We start from the raw sequence: 26551 nt of genomic DNA, 5'->3' as shown, positions 1-26551 counted from the left end.
CCTATATGTTATAGTTAGGCAGTCAGATGTACTGCGCAAAATGGATCCAGTATGTAGCGTTCAGGACTGAGAAAAGGAGAGGGAAGAAGACGCGAGAGAAACGGTCTATGTTGATCGCGCGCATGCGCGCTTTGGCGGCCTCGGCTGGCTCCTGCAAGAAACACAATCACTGTTATTTTTAGTTATAAGACCAAGATACACCACGTCTTTGCACTCCTAATATTTGTATGATATATGAGGCAAACGAGCAGACGGATCGCTTGATGGTAAGCCGATTTACACCCGCAACACCACACGGTTTGTAAGTGCGTTGCCGGCATTTAAGATGGGAGTATGCTCTTCTTGAAGGTTTGAAGGTCGTATCAGTCCGGAGCTACCACAGGCGACAGTTAATTCTACAGTTTAGCTGTGCGAGGAAGGAAGTTACATTTATTGAGGCACTTTCACACTGAGTCTGTTATTTACACAGTGCTGATCTAGAGTTAGTGAAATAATAGACAAAACCTAATTTGTAGATTTTAATTAGCAAAACATGACGTATGTGAATGACAATATGAATTAGGCATAGAGGATAGAAGAAGAATAAATGATGAGAGTAATGAATGAGGTTTACCACATTCACCCGGGCCAGATATAATCAGTTAAGTACTTTGGCGAAATCCGGATTCTGCCGGACCTCCGGGGTTGCTCAGCACCTGTGGGTCCATTGCCATCAGGGCTCGGTGGCTCTGGCACTTCTTGCAGAGTTTCGGATGGCGACTGCGACGACGGAGTGGCGAAGGGCGAATCTTGGCTTGAGTGAGTCGGTGATGAATTCGGCGTGTTCGGTGGCGAACATGAAGGTGGCGATGACTGTGCTCTTTCGGGGGTCGTCATCTACATACTCGTTATCCCCAGGGATATCTCGTTCACAGCATGACAGCACCCGAGGGGAGAGGTGACGATTGGACACAGTCGTCTCTCGTCCATCCTCAGTCCGTACGTATAAGTGGGGTTGGATTCTATTACTTCCACTTCTTCTACCAACGGTTGGTACTTCGATTTTCGATTAAATCGTCGCGTAGAATATGCCAAGTTTTTGGAACGAACCCAATGTGCCATTCTTGTCACTCCAGGGTGACAGAGAGCTTCATGGAGAGATTGCAGCTTCGCAGGTGTATCGACGATAGCGCAAACACGGGAGAGGGCATCCATCCGCTACATGGTTCTGCGTGCCGGGTCGATACACTATGTCATATTTGTATGTAGAGAGCTCCAGGCGCCAGCGCTGAATTTTCTCATTTTTGATTTTACTGGTATGTTTCTTGTCAAACATAAAAGAAACGGAACGCTGGTCAGTGATGAGCAGAAATAGCTTCCCGATGAGGAAATGCCGCCATTTCTTTAAGGATTCAACGATTGCGTACGCTTCTTTCTCAATCGCAGAATGGTTCTGTTCACTTTGATTGAGAGTTCTCGAATAGAATGCTACAGGCCTGCCAGCCTGTGAAAGCGTCGCTGCAATTGAGTGCTCCGATGCATCTGTCTCAACCCTAAATGGAACGTTGTCGTCAATTGCGTGAACACATGATTTTACTATGTAGTTCTTAAGATCTCCGAAATCTTTAATCATAGTGTTGGTTAGTGGAAATGTCTTCGTTTTTGCTAGCTCGTGTACTTTTTCAGAGAAGTTTGGTATCCACTTTGAGTAGTGAGCGAACATACTCAGGGCTCTGCGCATGCTGGGCAAGTTGCGGAGGAGGTAAGTTTAAAAGAGGCTCTAATCTGGCGCTGTCAGGTTTGACAACATTATTAGCGATCGTATAGCCCAGTATATTAATGGAAGATTGTTTGAAAATAGATTTGGTTTCATTGAGAGTCAGACCGTACTTTTTAGCAGCTGTCAGAAAGTTTTGCAAATTTGTATCGTGCTCTTCAGGTGACTTGCCACATATTGTTATATCGTCGAGATATGCAAATGTGCCTGCCAGATTTTCTGTCCGAATAAGCCAATCTATGGTTCTCTGGAAGCTAGAAACTCCATTCGTAACACCAAAAGGGATGCGGCGGAATTGGTAAAGGTTTCCGGCAGCTTCGAACACAGTAAAATGTCTCTCCTCTGGCAAAATTGGCACCTGGTGGTAGGCACTCTTCAAATCTATAGCGCTGAAGACGGAGTATTTAGCCACTTTCGAAATCAATTCTTCAATGCAGGGAAGCGGGTAAGCATCTAGTTCAGTGTATCGATTAATAGTTCTTGAGTAGTCGATTACAAAACGTTTCTTATGGGTTGCAGATTTCGTAATCAGTACCTGCGCTCGCCACGGTGACCTACTTTCTTCAATTATACCTTCCTTTAAAAGGTTCTTTACCTCCTCCTCAATAAAACGTCGATCGTCGTCACTGTACCGCCGTGACTTGATGGCAATCGGTTTGTATCCAGGTGTTAGGTTTGAGAATAAAAGCACTGCAGGCACGGACGCTACAGCCACATTGCAGACAACTAAAGGTTCTCTCGGACCGCCAAAATCGAATTCAATAGAAGAATGTTGAGCCAATACGTCGAGGCCAATAATGACGTCGGAACATAGATCTTCTACTAGCAGTAGCCGTAAGTCCTCATATGAATGCTTACCCAATGTGAGATCGATACTTATTTCTCCTGCAACTGGTTCACTATGACTTAGTGAGGCCATGTATATTGTCTGCTGGCTGGGCTTACTTGTCAAGGAACATAACTTAGCAAACGTTGAATCCATAAAGCTCTTAGCACTGCCAGTATCTAGCAATACTTCAGCTTTAATACCATTGATGTACGTAGGCACCGTTGTTCTGCGTAAGTTGCGTAACGATGACGGTGATGCAGCGACGATGCTGGAACTGACATTATTTGTATCAGATGTGGCAGCGCTGGTTTGATTCTTGCTATACGACATACGTTAGCAAAATGTCCTTTCTTATTGCAAAGCTGGCAAGAAGCGTCGAAGGCGGGGCAGGTCTTTCGTGGGTGTACAGTGTACACGTCCTCCGCAAAAGAAACATTTTCGATTAGAGCGCAGGGCTGGCGCGGCAGTGGAAGGGTTTCCGCTTGGACCAGCTGTATTTCGTATATTTTCAATAGTCGCATTCACAGGGATGCTGTTGTTGTAATGTAATGTGTTGACTTCTGCCATCTCTAGGGAGCGAGCTTGGTTGTGTGCTTCATCCAATGTTAGGCTCAGGTTCTCAAGAAGTCTTTCTCTTATTTTTGTTGAAGAGATACCTGCTATGAAGGCATCACGGATATTGTCGTCCCGGTTTGTATTCCCATCGACGGCAGTGAAGTCACAGTCTTTAGATAATTGTTTCAGAGCTTGAATATAAGTGTCGATTGTCTCTTCACTGTTTTGCTTTCGTGTAGCGAGAGCATGACGGGCGTAAAAGATGTTCTTAGGTTTTACGTAAATCCCGTCTAGTACTCGTATTCCTTGTTCGTAAGTTTGACACTCGCTTATGTAGTTATACGTAGACATTTGGAGACAGGTGATTGACTATTGGCTACTGACTACTGGCTTGACCTGATCGGAAGAGAGAACTTGCACCGCGAGGAAGTTGTTGAAGGTCTTCTTCCAATGTTCCCATTCTGCGGCCGCGGCGCTTTGCGACGGGTCTCCTTCAAACCGTTCAGGGCGTAAATATTTATCCATTCGTAATTAGTCGATTTGTTTGCTAATTAAATTGAAATAATAGACAAAACCTAATTTGTAGGTTTTAATTAGCAAAACATGACGTATGTGATACCTATGTATAATATTATTATGTTGCCACGCCCTTGTAGGGTCCATGCTGTACCTAATCTAAGTTAACACCTGTAATACCATGGATTGCGATTAAATGATTATGATTATGATTATGATTATGACAATATGAATTAGGCATAGAGGATAGAAGAAGAATAAATGATGAGAGTAATGAATGAGGTTTACCACAGTTAGTGTCTAAACAGACTATAACTGACGTCTCGGGCCCAAAACGTACGCTCGACGCTGACACCAATCGCGACAAATGTGTTGCGGTCGGTGCGTGCGTTTCCCTTTCTTGTGCCTTTCCATTAGAGAAGGGTCCTTACGCTCCATGTACAAAGGAAACCTTCTCTGTTGGAAAGCCACAATTAGTGTTAAAACCTATACTCGTACCTTTGGTTTTCCTGCGCCGTCCCCGAGCACAATATTCACGAGACAGTACTCCATCAGCGCCATAAACACGAACCTGTAAGAAAACAAAGTAAGCTTACCTCTGTTTCTGTGTCCTAATAGGTATAATGTTATACATATGTACAGTTTTTGATTGGATAGGACTTTTGACAAGTAGTTTTCAGCCCTTAGTGTCTTCAGAGGCAACAGAAGCAGTCTTCGATCAATTCATCTTCTTCAAAACTTGCTTTTTTTAACGTATGTACCTACTTACTTTTAATATGGGACTTGTAGCTGTTTTAAAACGCCTCGGCCTCAAAACACGCTCCGAGCAAGCACGCTCGACGTTGACGCCGACCGCCATAAATAGGAACATATAGCGTTCGGCGTCAGCATCACTCGTAGGGCCACCCCACACCCCACACTAGCATCTTCTGAGCGTCAGCGTCTAGTCAGCGCTATGAAAAATAGCGTCGCCGCGCAGTTGCGCCAACTTTGCATCGAGCCGCAGCCATTGAATTGACTAGACGCTGACGCTCGGGAGACGCTATTAAGGATGACTCACGGTAGACCGGGCCGTGTCCAGGCCGGAGCTTCCGGAGCTTCGTTTTCTGTGGAAAGAATCACGTGATCACCTGTCATGTGTCATAGAAAAGTAAGCGCCGGAAGCTCCGGCCCGGACACGGCCTGGTCACGGCGTCATCCTTAAGTCTAGCGTAGTGTGTGATCCTGTAGCCCTCGGGTACGATAACGTTACAGTTTTACTCACACAGTGCACACGGACATGAAGGCGTCCACGGCCTTCAGGTAGGACACGGGTGGTAGTTGTGCTTGTGACTTGGCGTGCTGTGTCGATAGAGTGAGGAGTGATGTCACGCCGAGCGTCACGCGCGCTGGTGCGGCGTCGGGCTTTATCCAAAACGATACCCACTGGAAACATACAGTTAATAAAATATTTATTGATTTACGGTTTAGACTCACGTATTTTTAGTCACTCGCGCGACATGTTTCGGAGAGTCTAGCTCTACTTTCTCAAGCACTAACAGTAATATATTTATTTAAGGATCGGTTTCTGCAATCACAAGAATTTATAGAAGAGGTACGGTCGCTGAGACAAAACTGTGACTTCATGGCAAGCAGATTTCGCACGAATAAATATTCATTTTTTTTTTGTCATTCACCGCTGTGTCGCTTAAACATTAAGAAATCAGTGTGTTCTGAAATAGGTAATGGTTTCAGTACTTTCAGCTTAGCGATCCTACCTCAGTCTATTTTTCAACTCTACTAAGTATGTCCCTACTTAAATAAACCCAAACGTATCGACCAAACAGGTATCCTCAGAACTCAGAACGTAAAGATATTCGTCGGATCCTTCTTTTAACCGTTTTAACCTTTTACGGGTCTATCTCTCGACCAAATAGCTGAAAGAGAAGCGTAATGCTGCCTTTCTTACGACATAATTTGCTAGTTGGGTATGTAATTTAATTAATGACGTCATTTTTAGGGTTCCGTAGCCAAATGGCAAAAAACGGAACCCTTATAGATTCGTCATGTCTGTCTGTCTGTCTGTCCGTCTGTCCGTCTGTCTGTCCGTCCGTATGTCACAGCCACTTTTCTCCGAAACTATAAGAACTATACTGTTGAAACTTGGTAAGTAGATGTATTCTGTGAACCGCATTAAGATTTTCACACAAAAATAGAAAAAAAACAATAAATTTTTGGGGTTCCCCATACTTCGAACTGAAACTCAAAAATTTTTTTTTCATCAAACCCATACGTGTGGGGTATCTATGGATAGGTCTTCAAAAATGATATTGAGGTTTCTAATATCATTTTTTTCTAAACTGAATAGTTTGCGCGAGAGACACTTCCAAAGTGGTAAAATGTGTGTCCCCCCCCCTGTAACTTCTAAAATAAGAGAATGATAAAACTAAAAAAAATATATGATGTACATTACCATGTAAACTTCCACCGAAAATTGGTTTGAACGAGATCTAGTAAGTAGTTTTTTTTTATACGTCATAAATCGCCTAAATACGGAACCCTTCATGGGCGAGTCCGACTCGCACTTGGCCGCTTTTTTGTGAAACGGGCGACAAAACATCACACTACCAAATTTCGCGTAAATGCACAAAATAATGAACAAACTTACCGACATAATAACGATGAGGCAGGTAGGTATGTAGGTGTTGAACAAGTGGTACCCCAGCCGCCGCTTCAGCTTAAATATCACCTCCAGACACGTGAAATTGCCTGAAATTAGGATAAAAACAAATAAATGTCACTTGCTAATACCAGTAATACCTGAGGGGCTACCGCGAAAATCTTTCTCTTTTACTCCACTGAATGCGTAATTAGAGTGACAGAGAAAAATGCCCGCAATTTGCGAATTTCGATTTTTGCGGTAGGCCCCCTGTAAAGGCTTCTTTCTACTCACGTCACCGATAGTTGTATGCGATTTGCGTTATATTGCGATATTTGATCAACCGATTGAAGTCGTTACACCTACATAGGTCTACATAGCCGACAATTAAGGTACCTACTTATCTAAAATAGCATGCAATTTGTTGCAACGTGAGTGGAGCAATTTATTTTTTTACTAGCGACCCGCCCCGGCTTCGCACGGGTTAACAAATTATACATAAACATTCCTCTTGAATCACTCCCGCATCAAAATCCGTTCCTAAACATCTAAGCATACATACAGACAGACAGACAGACAGGGAAGCTACTTAATTTTATACTATGTAGTGAAGCTGTCAAACATTAAAATTTCCAAAAGACAAAACATAGACGCCTATTCAGACGTAAATAAACATTTTAAAGTTAAATAATAGTTTCTATATTTGAGTGTTTTTTGCGTCCAAATAGGTAGGTAATTACAGAATTGAACAGAAGGCAATGATCAATATAATTATCTAGATAATTAAATGACAAAATTAGTTTACAAAGCACAATTACCACAGTAAAAATTACAGATAGGTAATTATAGGTAGGTCCATGGAAATTGGTCTTAATGTCACTTCATCATTACCATTATAACCGAATTTAAGCGCCCTTATGAAAGTACCCATTAGTGGTTTTATTTCCAGACAGGTATTCCATTGGATACAATGTAGAATACCTACTGTTAACCTAAGTGCCATAATTTTTTTCCTATTTGGAAGTTAAAATTTGTTTATTTTTTTTTACTTTAAGGTCTTGTATTTTTTTTATTCAACGAGACTTGTGCCTTAACATTAATAAATTTGCGGCAGGCTGTACAGGCCACAGCCTGCACACAGCCTGTACACAGGCTGTGTGCAAGTTGCCAGCTGTACAGTACAGCTGGCAACTTGAAGACTGACTGGAGACAATTGGAAACTAACCAGTAGAGTAGACTTGAGTGCAATACGCAGTGCGGTTGTGGACGATCTCCAGTTGCGGCAACTCAATATGTCTTCGTCCACCAAGGGGACATCAAGGTCCCATGGGACTGGTTATCCCAGGCTAAGACAATGGAAACTCACCAGTAGAGTATACTTGAGTGCAATCCGCAGTGCGGTTGTGGACGATCTCCAGTTGCGGCAACTCAATATGTCTCCGTCCACCAAGGGGACATCAGGGTCCCATGGGACTGGCTAGCCCACAGGCTGTCAATGGACACTCACCAGTAGAGTAGACTTGAGTGCAATCCGCAGTGCGGTTGTGGACGATCTCCAGTTACGGCAATTAATAATGTTGCGGCAGGCTGTACAGGCTACAGCCTGCACACAGCCTGTACTGTACACAGGCTGTGTGCAAGTTGCCAGCTGTACAGTACAGCTGGCAACTTAGACTGACTGGAGACAATTGGTAACTAACCAGTAGAGTAGACTCAATATATCTTCGTCCACCAAGGGGACATCAGGGTCCCATGGGACTGGTTATCCCAGGCTAAGACAATGGAGACTCACCAGTAGAGTATACTTGAGTGCAATCCGCAGTGCGGTTGTGGACGATCTCCAGTTGCGGCAACTCAATATGTCTTCGTCCACCAAGGGGACATCAGGGTCCCATGGGACTGGCTAGCCCACAGGCGGACAATGGAGACTCACCAGTAGAGTAGACTTGAGTGCAATCCGCAGTGCGGTTGTGGACGATCTCCAGTTGCGGCAACTCGATGTTTTCGTCCACCACCAGAGGGACATCTGGGTCCCATTGGAATATGAGGTCGTCTGTCGTGTGCGACACTGGAAATAATACACACAAAAATTAATTAGAAGCAATGAGCAAGTTGCAGAACATTCCAAATGCAGGAACATTCTCGGAAGTTTCTGAAAACTTACGCGAGAATTTAAATCATGTTTTCATGTAAAAGTATTGCTGCGGAATATCTTACAGCCTGTTGCTTTTATCGTAGCAAACATGTTCTTACGAAATATTTTTCTTATTGTTTTACGAATAGTGATTTCTTGCCAAGTTGCCATACCTACTTTTACCGAAGTTAACTTTGCTAGAACTTTAGACAAGTACAATTAATAATTGCTTGCATTACTTGCAAAATTCGTGAGTCAAAGCATTACTTGCGTTTAATCTAGTTTCAGCACTAGCGGCCTACAACTGCTCCGACATTGCGGGAGATAGGTAGATACCTAGACTTAAATTTTTCGCAAAATTTGCAAAAATAAACTAGTTCAGAATTCTATCCCAATGAGCAAGGCAGGCATAACCTTCTGTGCCTTAACGACCGCCACGAAAAAATTATGGCCGCTACTGCCATGGCTTGCATGCTCTTCGCCTCAGGCCAACCACATAGGGTAGGTATTTTAGGTTAATGTAATGTAGGGTAGGTTTTAGGAAAAGAAAGTAAGTTACGCTCACGCTAGCGAATATGCCAGTGTCAAACTGGTGGTAGCCGTACTGTATATTTTGTTGACTTCCGGTTCGAGCGCCATCTTGATTGTTAGCCTCGTGATTAATTCCTTTGTTTTTTGCTCATTAATATCGTTTAAAGTGTAATATCGATAGCTTATTACACAGTAAACTAATGTGGTAGTGTGCAGAGAATGGAGATTCATCTTGAAGCTCGTTAAACCACCATTTTGGAGTCAACGGCCGGTAGTCCACGTGCTTCTTGTAAAGGCCGCTATCGCTTAACAAGTGCGAATAGAATCACCGTACACTGTCTTGTACTAACCGTACAATTTTAGTCTTATTACCTTGCTCCTAATACCTTGATACTGGAGAAATAGTCCCACTGGAATGAAGCCATAATTTTAAAAGAATGAATAATTGTATAATTTGTTAAGGTTTACCCTTACTTAACCCGTGCGCAGCCGAGGCGGTGGGTCACTTAGTAAATAATAATAATGGATAACTTAGTCACCTTACTGTTCCAAAAATTGTACATACACTTTTTGGTTGGCTTGAGGCGATAGCTCAGTAAGATCTGGCAATGTCGGAATCCTCAGCAAATGGCGTAATCAGGGCGAAAGCATTCCCCTCTCGACCGCGCTAATTGGGATAGTGCAAGTGTAACCGCCGGCTTTAAGGCCACACTTTTTGACGGAGTTTCAAAAGATTCTTTATGTAATGTTCGGCTTTTGCAAGGACGGCAAGGCTTTTTCGTTGCCCGATTGTATTTTCTTGGCGAGGCTGAGAAATAGGAATCTCATGACAAAGTTCTATAGAAAATGACGCCGTATATATAATATAATAATATAGCCAATTATTCCGAACGACATAAGTTAGCCGTATAGTCGACGTCAAAGATTGTTTAGATGTTTACGTTTTTCGCCTTATAAACAAACGAATAAGGTTTAACTCACGTAATTCGCAACATGTTTTGAACCCATCGTACGGTTCTAATAGGGACATATATATATCGTACGGTTTGACGTAAATAAATGTATTTTCTTTCTTTCTTTACTTTGGTCTCCCCAAGGTGTAATGTGGTGTTATGGTGTATTATTTCCTCGCCCAGGTATGGGATCTACTGTATAACCTACTACTAATAAATAATCCACTGTAGCCCATATTCACGTCCGCGTTAAAGATACCTATATTTATTTGCAAAAAAAAATCGTGAAAAGGTAAAATGTCATTCAATAGAACTTGCTAACTATGTAAACAAACCGCCATACTAAAATTGACACTAAATGTCAATTTACTAGTACCTAACTTTTGTTTACATAGTTAGCAAGTTCTATTGAATGACACTTTAATCATATCGACGGTGGAAATTTCAAAATTTTCAAATGTCGTAAGGGACATGTTGTCGTATGTCCCTTACGACGTTTGAAATGTCCATCGTTATATATATACTCGTAGACAGAGTTGCTTTCAATATTAGTATGGATAGAGCTAGCATTTACATTATGGCAGATAAGGCACTAGTATAGAGGTCATGTAGAGGCACTGTAAGCTGAAGAGTTAAGTGACCCCTGCAAACTAATTTCTATGCAGGCCGCGTAGCCAACGTGCCAATCGCTTACGCTCCGTAGCGATCGAAACGCAAATCTGTCACTGTCGCACTAATATGGAAGAGTGATAGAGAGACACAAAGCAATTCAATGACGAAGCGATAGCGATCGTCACCTTAGCTAGGCCGCCACGCCAGGGGAGTAACTTAACTGTGCACTTTCTATACTATACGCCACGTAATCCTAATATGAACCCACCCTAACTGTAGCACACATTCTTTGCATACGCCAAACAACCCATCAACCACCAATTCCGAAATTACTAGCACTCAACACGAACGCTCCAAAACACTCCAGTCAAGAGCCGCCGATACAACCCAGAAATTGATGTCGAAGGGGCCTCAGAATATGGGGCAAGGGCCCTCGGCGACTCTCCCCGTCTGTGAAGTCAGCAGGTTTTATCGCGAGCCTCACTTAGGCAATGTATAGATCGCCAATATTAGATAGGGGACGGAAATAGACGCTTTGGTTTTAGATTTAAGGAATAGTTGACGTAGTGTCTGAGACGAGCTTGAGAGTATAGCTACACCCGTACAACGCTAATGACCACTTGCGCCATCCAGGGTTAGCCACTAACTCGAGGTTAACCGGTTAAACCCGGAGTTAACAGTACAATGTAACCATGTGTTAACGGTTAACTCCGAGTTGTTAACCCTCGATGGTGCAAGTGGCCCTAAGCGGTGTTGCAACTCTTATGTGAAGATACTAAATATCTTGTTACTATACTATCCCAGGGCTATAACCGCGAAAATCGTAGTTCGCAAATTGCGGGCATCTTTCTCTGTCACTCTAATTACGCTTTCATTGGAGTAAAAGAGAAAGATCCGAGGCGAATTTCGGTTTTCGCAGTAGGCCCTCAGCAGAGTTAGCGCTTGCAGTTAGCAATGTGCAAGTTGCAGAACATTTTCAATGATGCAGGAACATTCTTGAAAGTTTCTGGAAACTTACACGAGAATTTAAAGCAATATCCATTTAGAATGATTCTTGTAAGAATTTAAAGCAATATCCATTTAGAATGATTCTTGTAAGATTTTTTCTAAAAAGTGTTATTAATAACATTATCTACATATACAGAACGAATATCTAATTAAGCCTATATTTTTAAGTTCTAAATTTTCTAAGTATGTTTGAAACAAATCACTACATAATATAAAACAAAGTCGCTTTCCGCTGTCTGTCTGTCCCTACGTATGCTATCTTTAAAACTACGCAACGGATTTTAATGCGGTTGTTTTAAATAGATAGAGTGCTTCAAGAGGAATAATTAACCTGGAGGAGGATTAATTATAATTTGTTAACCCGTGCGAAGCCGGGGCGGGTCGCTAGTAAATAATAAACCCTAAAATTTCTTAGCGCACATAACAACCCAAAGGGCATAACTGAAAATTCATACCTATTCTCTTTTTGTGTGAAAAAAGCAGTTTTATTTTGGCGTAGATCCCTCGAGAGACTCAAAGGACGCGCCGAGGACCCTTGAGGTTCGTTATATATTCATTGTGGAGCCCCACGCCACGCCACGGACTAATTATAATCCGATCTTCAGCCGATAGTTAGAGGTTTTAAAAATCTTCTGAATTTAAATAAGTTTTTGCCAAAAATTTCATTTTTGGTACAAGCTTTTATCGCTGACTGTACTTATCTTACGACATACAACTAATACTCATCGAGACAATTCTAAAAACCGGTTGCGTTGTTTCATCACAGAGTTCCTATGACCACCTCCTGTCTCCATCATCAGATCAACTCGATGGTACCATAATATTGCATCGTCATCCGTCTTACATATTGATGCAAAATTTCAGCTTCATGCTGTGAGTGGGTCAAAAGCTTTGCAAGATTTGACCCGTACAAACTATGTTTACGTTATTGTAAGTTATTGGCCACTACATCTACATAGTAATTGGCACAATAAGACTATATTATCGCTCCGTCTGAGACGGACTTAACACGGAAGAGTGATCGAGATTATCAATCCGCTACGGCGCAAAAGATCGGCTTCTTGGCTAGACACCCTGGTTCTTTTAGCTTAAGCAAAGGTATTAATTAGTACCTACTCGTATTATAATATAGTATTTTGTTTGGAGTTTTTTCGATCCTCATAAAAGTAAAAGTGTCCCAAGTTTTTATTCACCCCGTTATCATTTTTCAGACTTTAACTTAAGGTGGTAAAGGACGGTACCCAAAATATATATGGAAATTTTGTGACATTTTAAAGAGCTCATGATTCCGATAATAATAAGATAAAATTTTCCAAATTAAAAAAATCATGGCAAAAATTTCATTTTTGGTACAAGCTTTTATCGCTGACTGTACTTTTTTTACGACAGACAACTAATACTCATCGAGACAATTCTAAAAACCCCTAACACAATTGTGAACCTAATTAGGTTGCGTTGTTTTATCTCAGAGTTCCTATGGCCACCTCCTGTCTCCATCATCAGATCAGCTCGATAGTACCATAATATTGCATTGTCACCCGACTTACATGTGCATGCAAAATTTCAGCTCAATCGGAAACCGGGAAGTGGATCAAAATTAACTTGCAAGATTCCATTACAATTTAGTTACTTAGAGGTCGAGTTCATATGGCCACCTCCTGTCTCCATCATCAGATCAGCTCGATGGTACCATAATATTGCATTGTCACCCGACTTACATGTGTATGCAAAATTTCAGCTCAATCGGAAACCGGGAAGTGGATCAAAAACTTGCAAGATTCCATTACATGTTAGTTACATCCTAGAGAAAAAAATACATAGAGTGCTCACCCCATACATCAGTTTTAGTAACAAATGACTTAACGTCTTAAAGTCTTATCTCAACAGCATAAGACTTTCCGGTCGGTGCTACATCTATTGTCAATCAGCAGTACTAATAATTCCGCTACTGGATGCTAGATGTAGACACTGAATTTAATAGTCTGAACTGATGTATGGAGTGAGCACTCTTGTCTTTATTTCTCTATGGTTACATACAGGTCGACCTAATAAAAGCGTGTTACAAAGATGTGGGACAACGTTCCATATAATTGCCTAAAGTCGGTGTCTGATCTCGGCTCACATACTCGCCTCGCTCACATTTTCGCCCTAGGTATAGGTACCTATATTTTCAGTTGCAAAGACATTGGCAATCGTGTCATAACCAGTCGACCATTAAGGAGGTTGCTCGTAGTATCCATCAACTTGGATGGGCAGCGTTTGGGAAGCTACGTAACATCTTCTCGTCCAGAATACCGCAGTGTCTTAAGACGAAAGTCTTCAACCAGTGTGCATGTATATGATAACGTATAGAACAGAAACGTGGTCGCTCACAATGGGCCTCGTAAGAAGGCTCAAGGTCACTCAAAGACCAATGGAGCGAGCTATGCTCGGAGTTTCCCTGCGCGATAGAGTCAGAAATTATGAGATCCGCATGAGAACCAAAATTGTCGACATAACTCAAAGAACTGCCAGACTAAAGTGGCAGTGGGCGGGCCACGTTGCTCGCAGAACCGGTGACCAATGGGACAGAGATGTTCTCGAGTCGCGATCCCGTACCGGAAGACGCAGCGTGGGAAGGCCCCACACTTGATGGACCCACGATCTGGTTAAAGTCGCGGGAAATCGTTGGTTGTGGGCAGCGAATGACCGTTCGTTGTGGAGATCCTTTGTCCAGCAGTGGACGTCCTTCGGCTGAGATGATGATGATGTGACATAACTAATATAACCATTCGGTAACTGACTGAAAAGACTTATCAAGTGAAAAGAGAGGGAATACAGTAAACTCACGACTCTCCATCTGCAGCTTGCACTCCTGTGTGTCGTGCGGGTAGATGAGGAAGTTCATGGCGCACGACAGTCGGAGCGTCAGCTTCACCTGGCAGACAATATACAATTATATGGGGCATTATCCATAAAAACCGGCCAAGTGCGAGTCGGACTCGCGCACGGAGGGTTCCGCACCATCAACAAAAAATAGAGCAAAACAAGCAAAAAAACGGTCACCCATCCAAGTACTGACCCCGCCCGACGTTGCTTAACTTCGGTCAAAAATCACGTTTGTTGTATGGGAGCCCCACTTAAATCTTTATTTTATTCTGTTTTTAGTATTTGTTGTTATAGCGGCAACATAAATACATCATCTGTGAAAATTTCAACTGTCTAGCTATCACGGTTCGTGAGATACAGCCTGGTGACAGACGGACGGACGGACGGACGGACGGACGGACGGACGGACGGACGGACGGACGGACGGACGGACGGACGGACGGACGGACGGACGGACGGACGGACGGACAGCGGAGTCTTAGTAATAGGGTCCCGTTTTTACCCTTTGGGTACGGAACCCTAAAAAGGGACCCTATTGTCGATGGCGCTTACGCCGCACAGCGTCGCGCGGCATTGTATTTAATATTTATATCGGAGCATCGTTAATAATGGCGTAAGCGTACTCGACAATAAGGTCCCTTTTCATAGATAACGTCATATGCAGTTTGTGCTAGTGCTGCACTCTAGCGGCAGAACATTGCAGGAATATGCCCTACCCATTTTTGTTTTTCTACTCGTCGACTTTAATGGTTGAATTAAGACCTCGTAAACCAAACTATTATCACTTTTCTCTATGGGCTCTCGACTGCACTATAATGACTTCATTACGAAACACTTTAGTGAACTATAATGAATTTGACTTGAGCGATCACGTCTCCGGCGAGTCAAGAGCCCAAAACAAAAGACAGCAACGAGCCTAGCTTTTTAGTAGATACTTAGAACCTTCCTAGAACAAAATTTCCTAGGCAGGGTTACTTTCCGACTAGGCTAGGAGGCCGTTGGGAGTTGTTTGATTACATTGACGTATATCTCAGGACGGGCCTTACGGGCACTAAAAATGGCACTAGTTCAACGGTGTCACTCACAAATTCGAGCCAATCGTGCAAGTTGCGACCAATCGCGCGCGTGATGCGAACTCATCAACCAATCGCGTTGTAGCGGTGTCACACCGCTGTACTGGCCCCATTCATGCCCCATTTTTAATGCCCGTAAGGCCAGTCCTGAGATATACGTCAATGTTTGATTACAATAGATATACACGTACCATGTATAGTATAGTTTTATCCTTGTACAACCACACGTAGTGGTTTGGGATGGTCATGGTCTGAAAGGTCACGGACTTGGCATTTTTGAAGAACGAGTCCGGACGCCACATGTGTTTCAGCCAGTCCACTTCTAGAAGCCTGGGAAAAAAACCGGTAAGTGCGAGTCGGACTCGCGTCCCAAGGGTTCCGTACATTAACCAATTTTTTATAAAGTATTTTTTTATGTGGAACGTGAATGAAATGTCTTTAAAATACCCGTAGGGGTCGGATCAAAAACTAAGTAATTAAGTCCGACTCACGCGGGGAATGGTCGGACAGACAGACGGACGGATGATCCTATAAGGGTTCCGTTTTTTCCTTTTGAGGTGAGAACCCTAAAAAGTACAGCATCAGTAAAACAACAACTCGGCTAGTCTGTGGCCATGAGTAAGCCCATTTATAATATATAAAAAAAAGTTATCCCGCTACGCTCGTGACTCTATTGCTAATCTTTAGCTTGCACTCTAAGACTTAAAATAAGTTCTCGACTTTGGTATTTGCTCTCTTGTTGCACAAATAACTACTTATTTAAAATATTTTCTTACAATCAGTCAACAACGAAGAGTTTTATTAAAATATTACCTGTATTCAGAAGTCATATTTTCAGGCAATTTCAGTCTGAAGTCCTTCCATGTTTGTGCAAAGAAAATGTCGGCTGCGTATGTCTACAACAATTTTAAAAGAAGTAGGTATTAGTACCTACAAAAATAGTCCAAGGCTGAAATGATGCCTTTCACCCGAGTTAAATATCTACTTTTCATTTCAAATACGAGAAAAGTAAAATAAATAATATATGTGTATCTAAAACAAATGACTAAGCATAAACTTACAATACATATGAACCTAGGCTACTTTCAATTAACAAGTTAGGTAAAAGTATCGTTATTTATGGAATGGAAAGTTAAATATCATAATGGAAATTGTCCAACAAATAGCTACATTTAAAACCAATATATTTAATTGCTTATCGTAAATATACACAAAAAAACGTAGGTACTTGGTAACTTGGTATGTAAAATGCACACTTCATAGTTACACTATGATTGTATGGTGGTGTTAACAGTGTTAACAATGGTTTCTCTTGACGGTGATCTAAAATTGTGTACATTTTGAGCAGGTATTTGAAGACACAACTTACCATCGAGTTCTCATCGATGGAGTCAAGTCCCATAACAGTGACATAGAAGAACACTGTGCTGATCGTTCTTCTTAGGCTGGTTGAGTGTCACGCGGACCGTCCGTGCGCAGCGATCCGCACCGGACCAATATGTATTAAGTACAGGGAGCGTTTTAGAGTGGTCCGCGCGGACGACCGTCCAAGCGGATAGCTTTCTCATACAATTTGGCGGTGCGGAGCGATCCGCACGGACGGTCCGCGTGACACTAAAACCAGCCTTAGGAGGTCGCATCTTGTCGTAAAGACGAGGGTCTTTTAAGGTCCCACTTACCATGGAGTTTTCATCAATGGAGTCCTGTCCCATAACAGTGACATGGAAGAACACTATGGTGGGCTGATCGTTCTTCTTAGGAGGTCGCATCTTGTCGTAAAAACGATAGGGTCTTGGAAGGTCCCACTTACCATAGATTCCTCGTAGATATCCAATGCAACTTAGTGTTGGACCACGGGTCGGGAGCGAGTATGGAATGCTTAATAGATTCAAACCCCATGATAATGACATGGAACTATATAGTCGGCCTGTGGTTCCTGAGCAGCTATTAGAAAAACAGTTAATCCTGCCATCACTTACCATAGAGTTTTCGTCAATAGAGTCAAGTCCCATAACAGTGACATGGAAAAACACTATGGTGGGCTGATCGTTCTTTTTAGGAGGTCGCATCTTGTCGTACAGCCTAGGGTCATCTGGCAGCAGATCTTGAAATGTCAGGCCGGTAGACCTGGAAAAAAGCTTGATAATGTTGGAAATAAAAAAAAACCTCGAAAGGAAAGGAAAAGTCCCTCTACATAAATATTTTGGAGATAATTTTATTTTCACCTCAGCAGCTCGAACAAGGGTACTTTTACTACTTAAAAACAGTGAGCAAAATCGCATTTTGCTCACTGAGTGAGACAAAATGAGCAGGATGCGATTTTGCTCACTGTTTTTAAGTAGCAAAGTACCCTTGTTCGAGCTGCTGAGGTGAAATAGTTATTTGTACAATAAGAGATCAAAGTTTGATATTTCTTCGAGTGCTTATTTTGAGCCCCGTGCAAGCGAAAGATTCTATACTAGATTCACGAGCGTAGCGAGTAGCAAAATCGCAGTTTGCTCACTGAGTGAGACAAAATGAGCAAAATGCGATTTTGCTCACTGTTTTTAAGTAGCAAAGTACCCTTGTTAGAGCTGCTGAGGTGAAAACTTAATTTTTGGTATATCTTAAGAAAACATGAGTGAATAGAGGTAAGTGATGAAGAAGGAATACATTTTTCGGGTTCTCTAATATGGTCTCACTGCTGAGGTGAAAAGTTTTGTGAACTACACGAGATCAAAGTTATTTACATATAGTATGTTTTATTTATTTAAGCGCCCTTGAAGTTGTGAACATACTGGGTAATTTTATCTTTCTTGGCATTACATTTTTTTTTAATTCCATTCAAAGATCTAACGATAGTAAATGTTACCATACTGAATTGGCCTATCTATCAGCTTAGCACACAAAAAAAATCAAGCATCTACTGCAATAATTCACGTCACCATAAATAAAAATCTCATCGTACTCGGCGATAGGTGAAAAATTTAAAAAAATCATAACTCCGAAAATACGAAAAATCGCGGAACATACAGGGGGGTGTTTCAGATAGCGCTCTAGGTCCTCTACCTCCCAGCTTCAGTATATCACTACTTCTTGGGACACCTTGTATATTCAGACGACATAAACAAATATGACTGCCCGCGATACAACATTCGTTGTCGCGACATCGCTTTATGTAGGTAAATAATTAAATATGTAAACGCGTTATTATGTGAAAAAGGGCTCGTGCTGTACCAGTTTAATTATTCAGCCTTTAAAATTACGCTGTTTGAAAAGCTATTTATTTATATGGTTTCTTCGGGTAAATCCGAATACTTGGGTTTTTCAGGTATATCTTCTATATGTAGGTATAGGAACATGTTCAAAACGCGAAAGTTAGTAAGGTAATTCCGATGATTTTGTTAGTTTAAACTACCTACATGTTGCTATAGACATAATTATTACAAACTTTTGGTAATTTTTTACAGTCATAGTATAAAAATATGTGTGCATATTTAACTTAAGTATACCTATATTCAAAAATATGTTCCATAGTTCTTAATTCGCTGACATATATAAGAGCTATGGGACATATTTTTGAGTATGATATGTGCACCCATACTTTTACACTTGATTGTACATACTGTGTTAAATTTAAATGTAGTTATTCGACGATCCGTGTCCCAATAAGATGTATGGAAGGAACAACTTAACATGACACTTTCTGCTGAGAAGGACAGAGAAAGGTGTATGTTGTTTCCCTGTCCCTCTTAGCAGCAAGATAGCAGAATGTATCCAGCGAAAGGATGCAATAACCCCTTAAGCTCGAAAAAGAGAGAACGCCTTATTTAATTACCCCCGGGTGTGAACGTGACCGAGCACGTCAAGAATTCAATATAGGAGTCCGAATCAAATTTCGTTTATCGAGTTATAAAATACACGTGGAACCCTGCACCAGAACTTTCGAGCTTATCGCAAACATACATACCTACAGACAGACCGACAGTCGCGGCGGTGGACTTTGTTTTATAAGGTTACTTTACTAGCGACCCGCCCCGGCTTCGCACGGGTTAACAAATTATACATAAACCTTCCTCTTGAATCACTCTACATATCTATTAACCTTTTCGACGCCGTGTCATAGAGAAAAAAATACATAGAGTGCTCACTCCATACATCAGTTCAGACTATTAATTTCAGTGTCTACATCTAGCATCGAGTAGCGGAACTATCAGTACTGCTACTTGACAATAGATGTAGCACCGACCGGAAAGTCTTATCTCAACAGCATAAGACTTTCCGGTCGGTGGCTACATCTATTGTCAAGTAGCAGTACTTATAGTTCCGCTACTCGATGCTAGATGCTAATAGTCTTTTTGGTACTAAAACTGATGTATGGAGTGAGCACTCTATGTATTTTTTTCTCTATGGCCGTGTCAAACACAAAAGCTGTCTCTCAGACGCCACGTCACCGAAGTGTCAAAACTGAAATTTAACTTTATGCATATGCACCTAGGTTTATGTTGCTCTGTGGACTATGACCGATTAATACGTCTTTGGCGTTGGACCTGCGGTGCGTATATATCGGTCATTGGCGTCCAAAAGGTTAATTGACATTTATTAAAATCAAATTTTACAGCATTACGCCAATGCACTGTAAAATTAAGTAAGTAATAATAAAGCGATTATTAAGCTACCTATTGCATGTTTAATTCGCAAAAACGTAAAAAATCTTTAAAAAGTTTATGACTTTGGTCGGCAAACAAGTCGCAGTCAGGTGCAAAAGGTAAAAAAAACCGCATCAGAATTTGTTGCGCAGTTTTAAAGATCTAAGCATACATAGGGCAGACACAGACAGTGGAAAGCGACTTTGTTTTATACTATGTATGTAGTTATTCATTCCACAGGTCTGCTTTGGCAATCTAGACCCAAGAATTGGCACAGGTACTAGTTTTTACGAAAGCAATGGCAATCTGATTCATACCAAGAGGGAAAACTTTGCATTACTGGGATTAGTTCGTCCGTCCTCGCGATGTTTTTCTTCACGAATGGTAAAATCAAACGATAAGTACTTTTGACTTTGAACTGATTTCTTAGGCAGTTCCAATTGAAACTCTTAGAGCTATGAGCCGGGGTTCGAACCCACGACCTGCGGACCCTGCGGTTTGAAAGTTAAACAATCTGTGACCCCTCAAATTTTAACACTAAATCTGGGGGCACGGTAGTGCCCCCGCCAAGACGAGCAAAGCGAAGCGCAAGGGCACTACCTACCTTTTCTCGAAGCGCTTCGTCGTTTTTTTGAACCCTCTTAACTCGGGTTTGGATTATACCAGATAAACAAAACTCTCGGGATATGATGTCAATAGTGGACTTATTAAGCATAAAAAATTTCAATTGCATAGCTCTTATACTTTGGATTTTATTAATGTCTATAAAACCCCGATTTCGTCACTGATTCACTCACTGTTGATCATCAAAACCTCTAGGGTACTTCCTGAAGTCCTAGGAAGCTGAAATTTGGTATGTGAGATAGTATTAGTCCACAAACAACAAAATAATTCAAAAACTTGAAATTATTAGCCCCTAAGGGGGTAAAAAGGGGGGCGGAATTTTGTATGGGAAATCGATAACCGCGGAACCGATTTAGTTGAAATTTGGTATGTAGATAGTTATTGTTATGGGGAAGGATATAAAATAGTTACAACCCCAAAATCACCCCGTAAGGGTGAAAAGGGGTGGTAAAAGGCATTAGGGGAAAAAGGGGGTTGAAGTTTGTATGGGGAATCAGTAAAAAAGCAGATTGCGTAGGTATATAAAAGATGCCCCCCAAGTACGTATTTCAGGATTTTTAATAGTAAATCACCCGCAACCCTTTAAATCAGAAGATTGTCATAAGCAACTTACAAAAAGATGTGAAATCCCACCAAAAACATTTTCATGTAAAATGTTGCCAAGACGAAACCATAAGGCTCGCACTGACAAAAAGTTATCAGATATCTTGTAGAGCCAAGCTTCTAACTCTACAGGCCCTACCTTCACAGACTCTACACCTTAGTCAAAATATGTGGCTTGGCCGTTTCATTATTACAAGAACTATTTTATAATAAAAAATAGTTAATAGTGAATACATATTTCACCTTACGCCCATGTGACGAAGGGGTCAAGCCACATATTTTGACTAAGGTGTAGAGTCTGTGAAGGTAGGGCCTGTAGAGTTAGAAGCTTGGCTCTACAAGATATCTGATAGCTTTTTGTCAGTGCGAGCCTTATGGTTTCGTCTTGGCAACATTTTACATGGAAATGTTTTTGGTGGGATCTATTTTAATTATTCAATTTTACTTACTGTGCATAACACAAATCAGTCGCGCACAACCAAACTCTCAGCCAAAAAGTAGACAAACTCAACAACTTAGCGGCCATCTTTAAAAACACCAATTTGTACTACATACTTCAGGTACTCATTTAAAAAGTCTATCTACATTTTTTATGTAACTTTTTCGCGGCAACGTCCCGTTTGGTTCGCGACGAGCGTGTGATGTTCGCGGACAGCTGTCTCCCTACTTGACCAGATGACATGCGCAGATGATTTTTAACTGTTTCGCGGGATTACCTATTTAACCGATGGAGGCGAAATAAAGGAGGGTTAAATGCGTTTTTAATTACCATGGGGCCTTACCATGATGTCCTTATCGCGATTCAGTTTAGGACCTAAACTGAATCGCTAAAGAACGGAGCTCTATACAAGTCGCATAGCAGCAGTTTAGGTCCTAAACAGAATCGCAATAAGGACATCATGGTAAGGCCCCTGAACATATGGACGGAAGTTCTATTGAATGACACTTTATGATGATAATCATCAGCCAAATTTGAAATTACCTACTAAGTATATATCGACAAAAAAATGACAATCAAATAAAAATATTGGCATTATTGGCAACAAGCTTTAACTATACACTAACTACAGTAGGTACCTAATATAATGACTTTTGTTTTATAATCTGTCATACTTATAAACCTCGAACATTGGTCACTTTGGAAATATCTTAACAAAGTAATCCGATTTCTGTGCACTTGAGTGTAGCGAACAGATCCTCTTGAAGAACATTGCAAGTTCTAATAAAATTGCTCTGCGGATTGTAGAGCGGGACAGACGTGCTCAAGTGGGTGGTAAGAGCGAGCGAGAGGGAGGGATGGGTTCCGTGCGTTTGCATAAAATGTTTAACTTTTTTTTAATGAAGGGCGGGTAAAGCACGTGACGTCAGTTTTTACCGTAGGTACCTACTTATACTTGGTCAACCAGATCTTGTCAGTAGAAAAAGGCGGCAAATTTGAAAAAAAATATCATCATCATAGAAAATTTGAATTTCGCGCCTTTTTCTACTGACAAGATTTGGTTGACCATCTACACTTTAGAAGATTTTTTTATCTATATTCAGGAGACATCATACGACTTATCGTAAAGATACGATAACTTTCAAAAATTTCTTAATAAACTTCAAAAACTCGTCTCGAGAATATTTTTCATTTTTAGGGTTCCGTACCCAAAGGGTAAAAACGGGACCCTATTACTAAGACTCCGCTGTCCGTCCGTCCGTCCGTCCAGTCACCAGGCTGTATCTCACGAACCGTGATAGCTAGACAGTTGAAATTTTCATAGATGATGTATTTCTGTTGCCGCTATAACAACAAAATACTAAAAACAGAATAAAATAAAGATTTAAATGGGGCGCCCATACAACAAACGTGATTTTTGACCGAAGTTAAGCAACGTCGGGCGGGGTCAGTACTTGGATGGGTGACCGTTTTTTTGCTTGTTTTGCTCTATTTTTTGTCGATGGTGCGGAACCCTCCGTGCGCGAGTCCGACTCGCACTTGGCCGGTTTTTTTTTTCAGAAATAGAAGCTGTACTTCTAATCATTCACGTCCACTTTCCTATAGGCAGGGATCGGATATTTTTTGTATGAAACCGAAAACGGAATTCTTTCGTTGTTGCTAAGATAGGTACATTTTATTTCTTTTCTAATGGGGCAATCTAATAATACGAAGTCGTTACCTAATAAAAACACACTAGGTCCTAGATTTCGAGTATAAAGTTTTACAAAAAACCGGCTCCGATCCCTGCCTATAGGTACCTGCCATCTTTTGATGGGACCATATTTTGCGGATTCCTAATAATCGGTTCGTGCTCGAGGGCGCGCGGCCGAGCCAATAATAGGACGGACTGCGGCTTGTACTATGAAGCACCCTCCGCGGTACAGCAGCAGGTCACAGGGTCTAGTCTAGATCTGATGATCTCTAAAATTTTAATCATTTCTACATATGTAGGTACATATGTTTTTTTGCATGCCTGTTGGTCAAATATAGCGACACCACTTATTGTAAGATTACCATCACTGTATGTACTACCTATATTAAAAAAAAAAAACATTTTGAATTTGAATTTGATGCTATTCTAGGCTCCCTAAATACCTATTTAAAGTGTCATTCAATAGATAGCTAACTATGTAAACAAAAGTTACTAGTAAATTGACATTTTGTGTGGCGGTTTGTTTACATAGTTAGCAAGTTCTATTGAATGACATTTTACCTGTCGCATAGACTCCCAATGACTGTTCCTTCATGTCTCCCTTGGTTGGGCCAAAGATAATTTAGAACAGAGGCGTAATAGAGGCTAACTTTAAAAAAAAAATTGAATAAAAATATTTTTTAATATAACGTATTTTTATTTCTTAAATGTTACATTAATTTCTACAAACGTTTTCCATGGCAAATACTCCACATCAAAACAAACTGTCATAGGGACCATCTTTCGAGGCGAGAGATACAGTATTGATAGGGTAAAGGCACCAGTAGTCAGCCTTATAACGACTTTTTTAAGTTTGAACGTTCGGCATTTCTACAGGATTAGTCGGATAATTAAACAAATGACATGGTTAGATCAATTGTTTATCATAGTTTTAAAACAAAATATTTAAAAAAATAACAATCCTCTTTATAATACCTCTAATTAAGTTTAAACAAAAAGTGGCACTTTTCTCCAGTAGTCAGCCTCCAAAATCCAGTAAGCAGCCTCTGTGTACCCAGTACTCAGCCTATATAAACTATTTATAATAATTAGCTCAAAATCACTAATATTTATATCAAAATCAACGATATTATAATATTTATTTTTTCTTTATAATTTTTGTCATTGTTGTTGTAGCTAGTTGTAGTTTTTAATTTTAGTTTATAATTTTTTGCATATATCAAATCAACGAGTTATAATATCTATTTTTTATTTATAATTTTAGTTATTGTTATTGTAGTTAGTTGTAGTTTATTATTTTTTTGCATATCTATTACTTGTTTAAATATTTAATAAATACAAAAATTCTTATAGGTACATACAATTCTTATGACACGAAATTTGTTGGCCATAGGTACTTAACTAACACTATTCTTGAAAACTAAGAATCGCAATATTTATTTTCTAATAATTAATCCATCAAAAATTTACTTGGTTAATCCTAATATATAATTATGTTCCTAGTAGGTATCCGGTAAAAAATAATTAAACGAGACTATTCAGATCTAATTATCATTTTATAATTAATAAACAAAGTCATATTATTATACCGACCAGGAAAAAGCAAAATGATAGATATAATAAATAATAATAAAAATTCTTTATTTCAGACTTTTGTCCATAAGTACCTATTACATACTACACAAAACTTACAGCTATGTTAGTAACACAAAAACACTTAATAAAATAATATAAATACTTACAGCTATGTTAGTAACACAAAACACATAATAAAGTAATACAAACATTAAACTACAGACCTTACATATACTTACAAATATTACATCTGGACTCTAAATGAATAGAGTTCCAGTGTTTGATCATTTTACTGGCCGGATCAGACATAACAGCGACCAGGAGACCGTTCGAACTGCCGCACATTCTACGCATAAGAGAGGCAACTCTTTTACGCACAATCGCACTAAAGCCGTCCGTGTGTGCCTCCGCAAACATTGCTGATGCGCTACAGAAGCGCGGCAGTCCCAACAACATCCTGAATCCGTTGTTATATTGTACTCGTAGGGCATTGACAGTCTTCTTCGTGTATTTAGTCCACAGGCTACACGTGTAAAAGGTCTGACAATATGCTCTGAACAGAGTCACTTTGACATTCCTCTCACAGCGTGCAACCTGCGTGCCAGCATGTATAGATATGTATAGTTAACGTCAAAAATATGTTACACTTTTGAACCTTATTTCAATGAGATAGGGTTTAAAAATGTGGACATATTTTTGGCGGCGACGTACCAAGCAAGGTCAATGGCTGAGTACTGGATCAGCGAAACCCAGTGGTCAGCCGCATTAAAACGTTATTTCAAATGCGGCTGACTACTGGGTTTTACTTTAAATTGACTAGGGCATGCCTAACTAAATTTGAAAATGTAAATTTAACGGACCTAACGGTCGCATTGGCTCGAAAATAATAAAATAAACGAATAACCCAAAGGTCAGCCGTGGGGGGCTGGGCACTGGATTCTTTGGAAAAAAGTGTTATCCAGTGGCCAGCCCCCTCAATTTATAAGTGAAATATTGATATTTTCATTCAAATATAATGCAATTTAATAGATAAACTAATAAATAAACCAATCATTAACAAAAACAATAACTTTTAACATAAAAACATAGTTTTTCTTGCCTGTTAAGAGAACACCACGTGCAGTAAAAAATATGGCGGACATGACACTATAGCACCTGAATGAACGAGTATATTTCTTCCCCCCGTTCCCTCACCGCACCTGTCGTGTGACGTATTAACCAATAAGGAATCAAAGCTCCTATTTGAGTACTCGTGATTTGTTTAAACGAATATACCAGATATTTATGACCAATAAACGACTCAAAAGGCTGACTACTGGTACCTGGCTGGCCACTGGTGCTGTTACCCTACCTAAACTTGGGTATTGTACAAATATGATCCAGTTTTTAACGTTGATTCTTAACGAGCCTTTATGATTTGTACTCGTTACATTTATTTTAGCTTACTTTTACTTAGTGTAAGGACTGAGTGGACCCTTGAGTTGGGCGTGCAGCGGGGCGGGGCGTGCGGGATACG

General features: G+C 40.6%; 1 protein-coding gene across 3 annotated transcripts; it reads right to left on the bottom strand.

Annotated features, from left to right (window-relative positions):
- Positions 1–21899, bottom strand: LOC134658301 (glycine receptor subunit alpha-2-like). 3 transcript variants are annotated; one of them, XM_063513927.1, is made up of 10 exons: positions 21778–21899; positions 17453–17600; positions 16287–16369; positions 15665–15803; positions 14362–14449; positions 8228–8362; positions 6304–6404; positions 4921–5081; positions 4155–4227; positions 1–151 (listed from the first exon to the last, which is right to left on the bottom strand). In XM_063513927.1, the coding sequence occupies exons 1-10, from the start codon at positions 21852–21854 to the stop codon at positions 23–25; spliced, it is 1134 nt and encodes a 377-aa protein (XP_063369997.1). In that variant the 5' UTR covers positions 21855–21899; the 3' UTR covers positions 1–22. The 3 variants fall into 3 exon arrangements, with proteins under 3 accessions (XP_063369997.1, XP_063369998.1, XP_063369999.1); XM_063513928.1 differs by lacking the exons at positions 17453–17600; positions 21778–21899 and adding an exon at positions 17153–17245; XM_063513929.1 differs by lacking the exons at positions 17453–17600; positions 21778–21899 and adding an exon at positions 16843–16894.
- Between the last annotated feature and the right edge of the window lie 4652 nt (positions 21900–26551).

This window comes from Cydia amplana, chromosome 22, assembly GCF_948474715.1.
Source record: "Cydia amplana chromosome 22, ilCydAmpl1.1, whole genome shotgun sequence".
NCBI lineage: Eukaryota > Metazoa > Arthropoda > Insecta > Lepidoptera > Tortricidae > Cydia > Cydia amplana.
The sequence above is the reverse complement of the archived record's forward strand: the minus strand, read 5'-3'. Positions and strand labels throughout refer to the sequence as shown.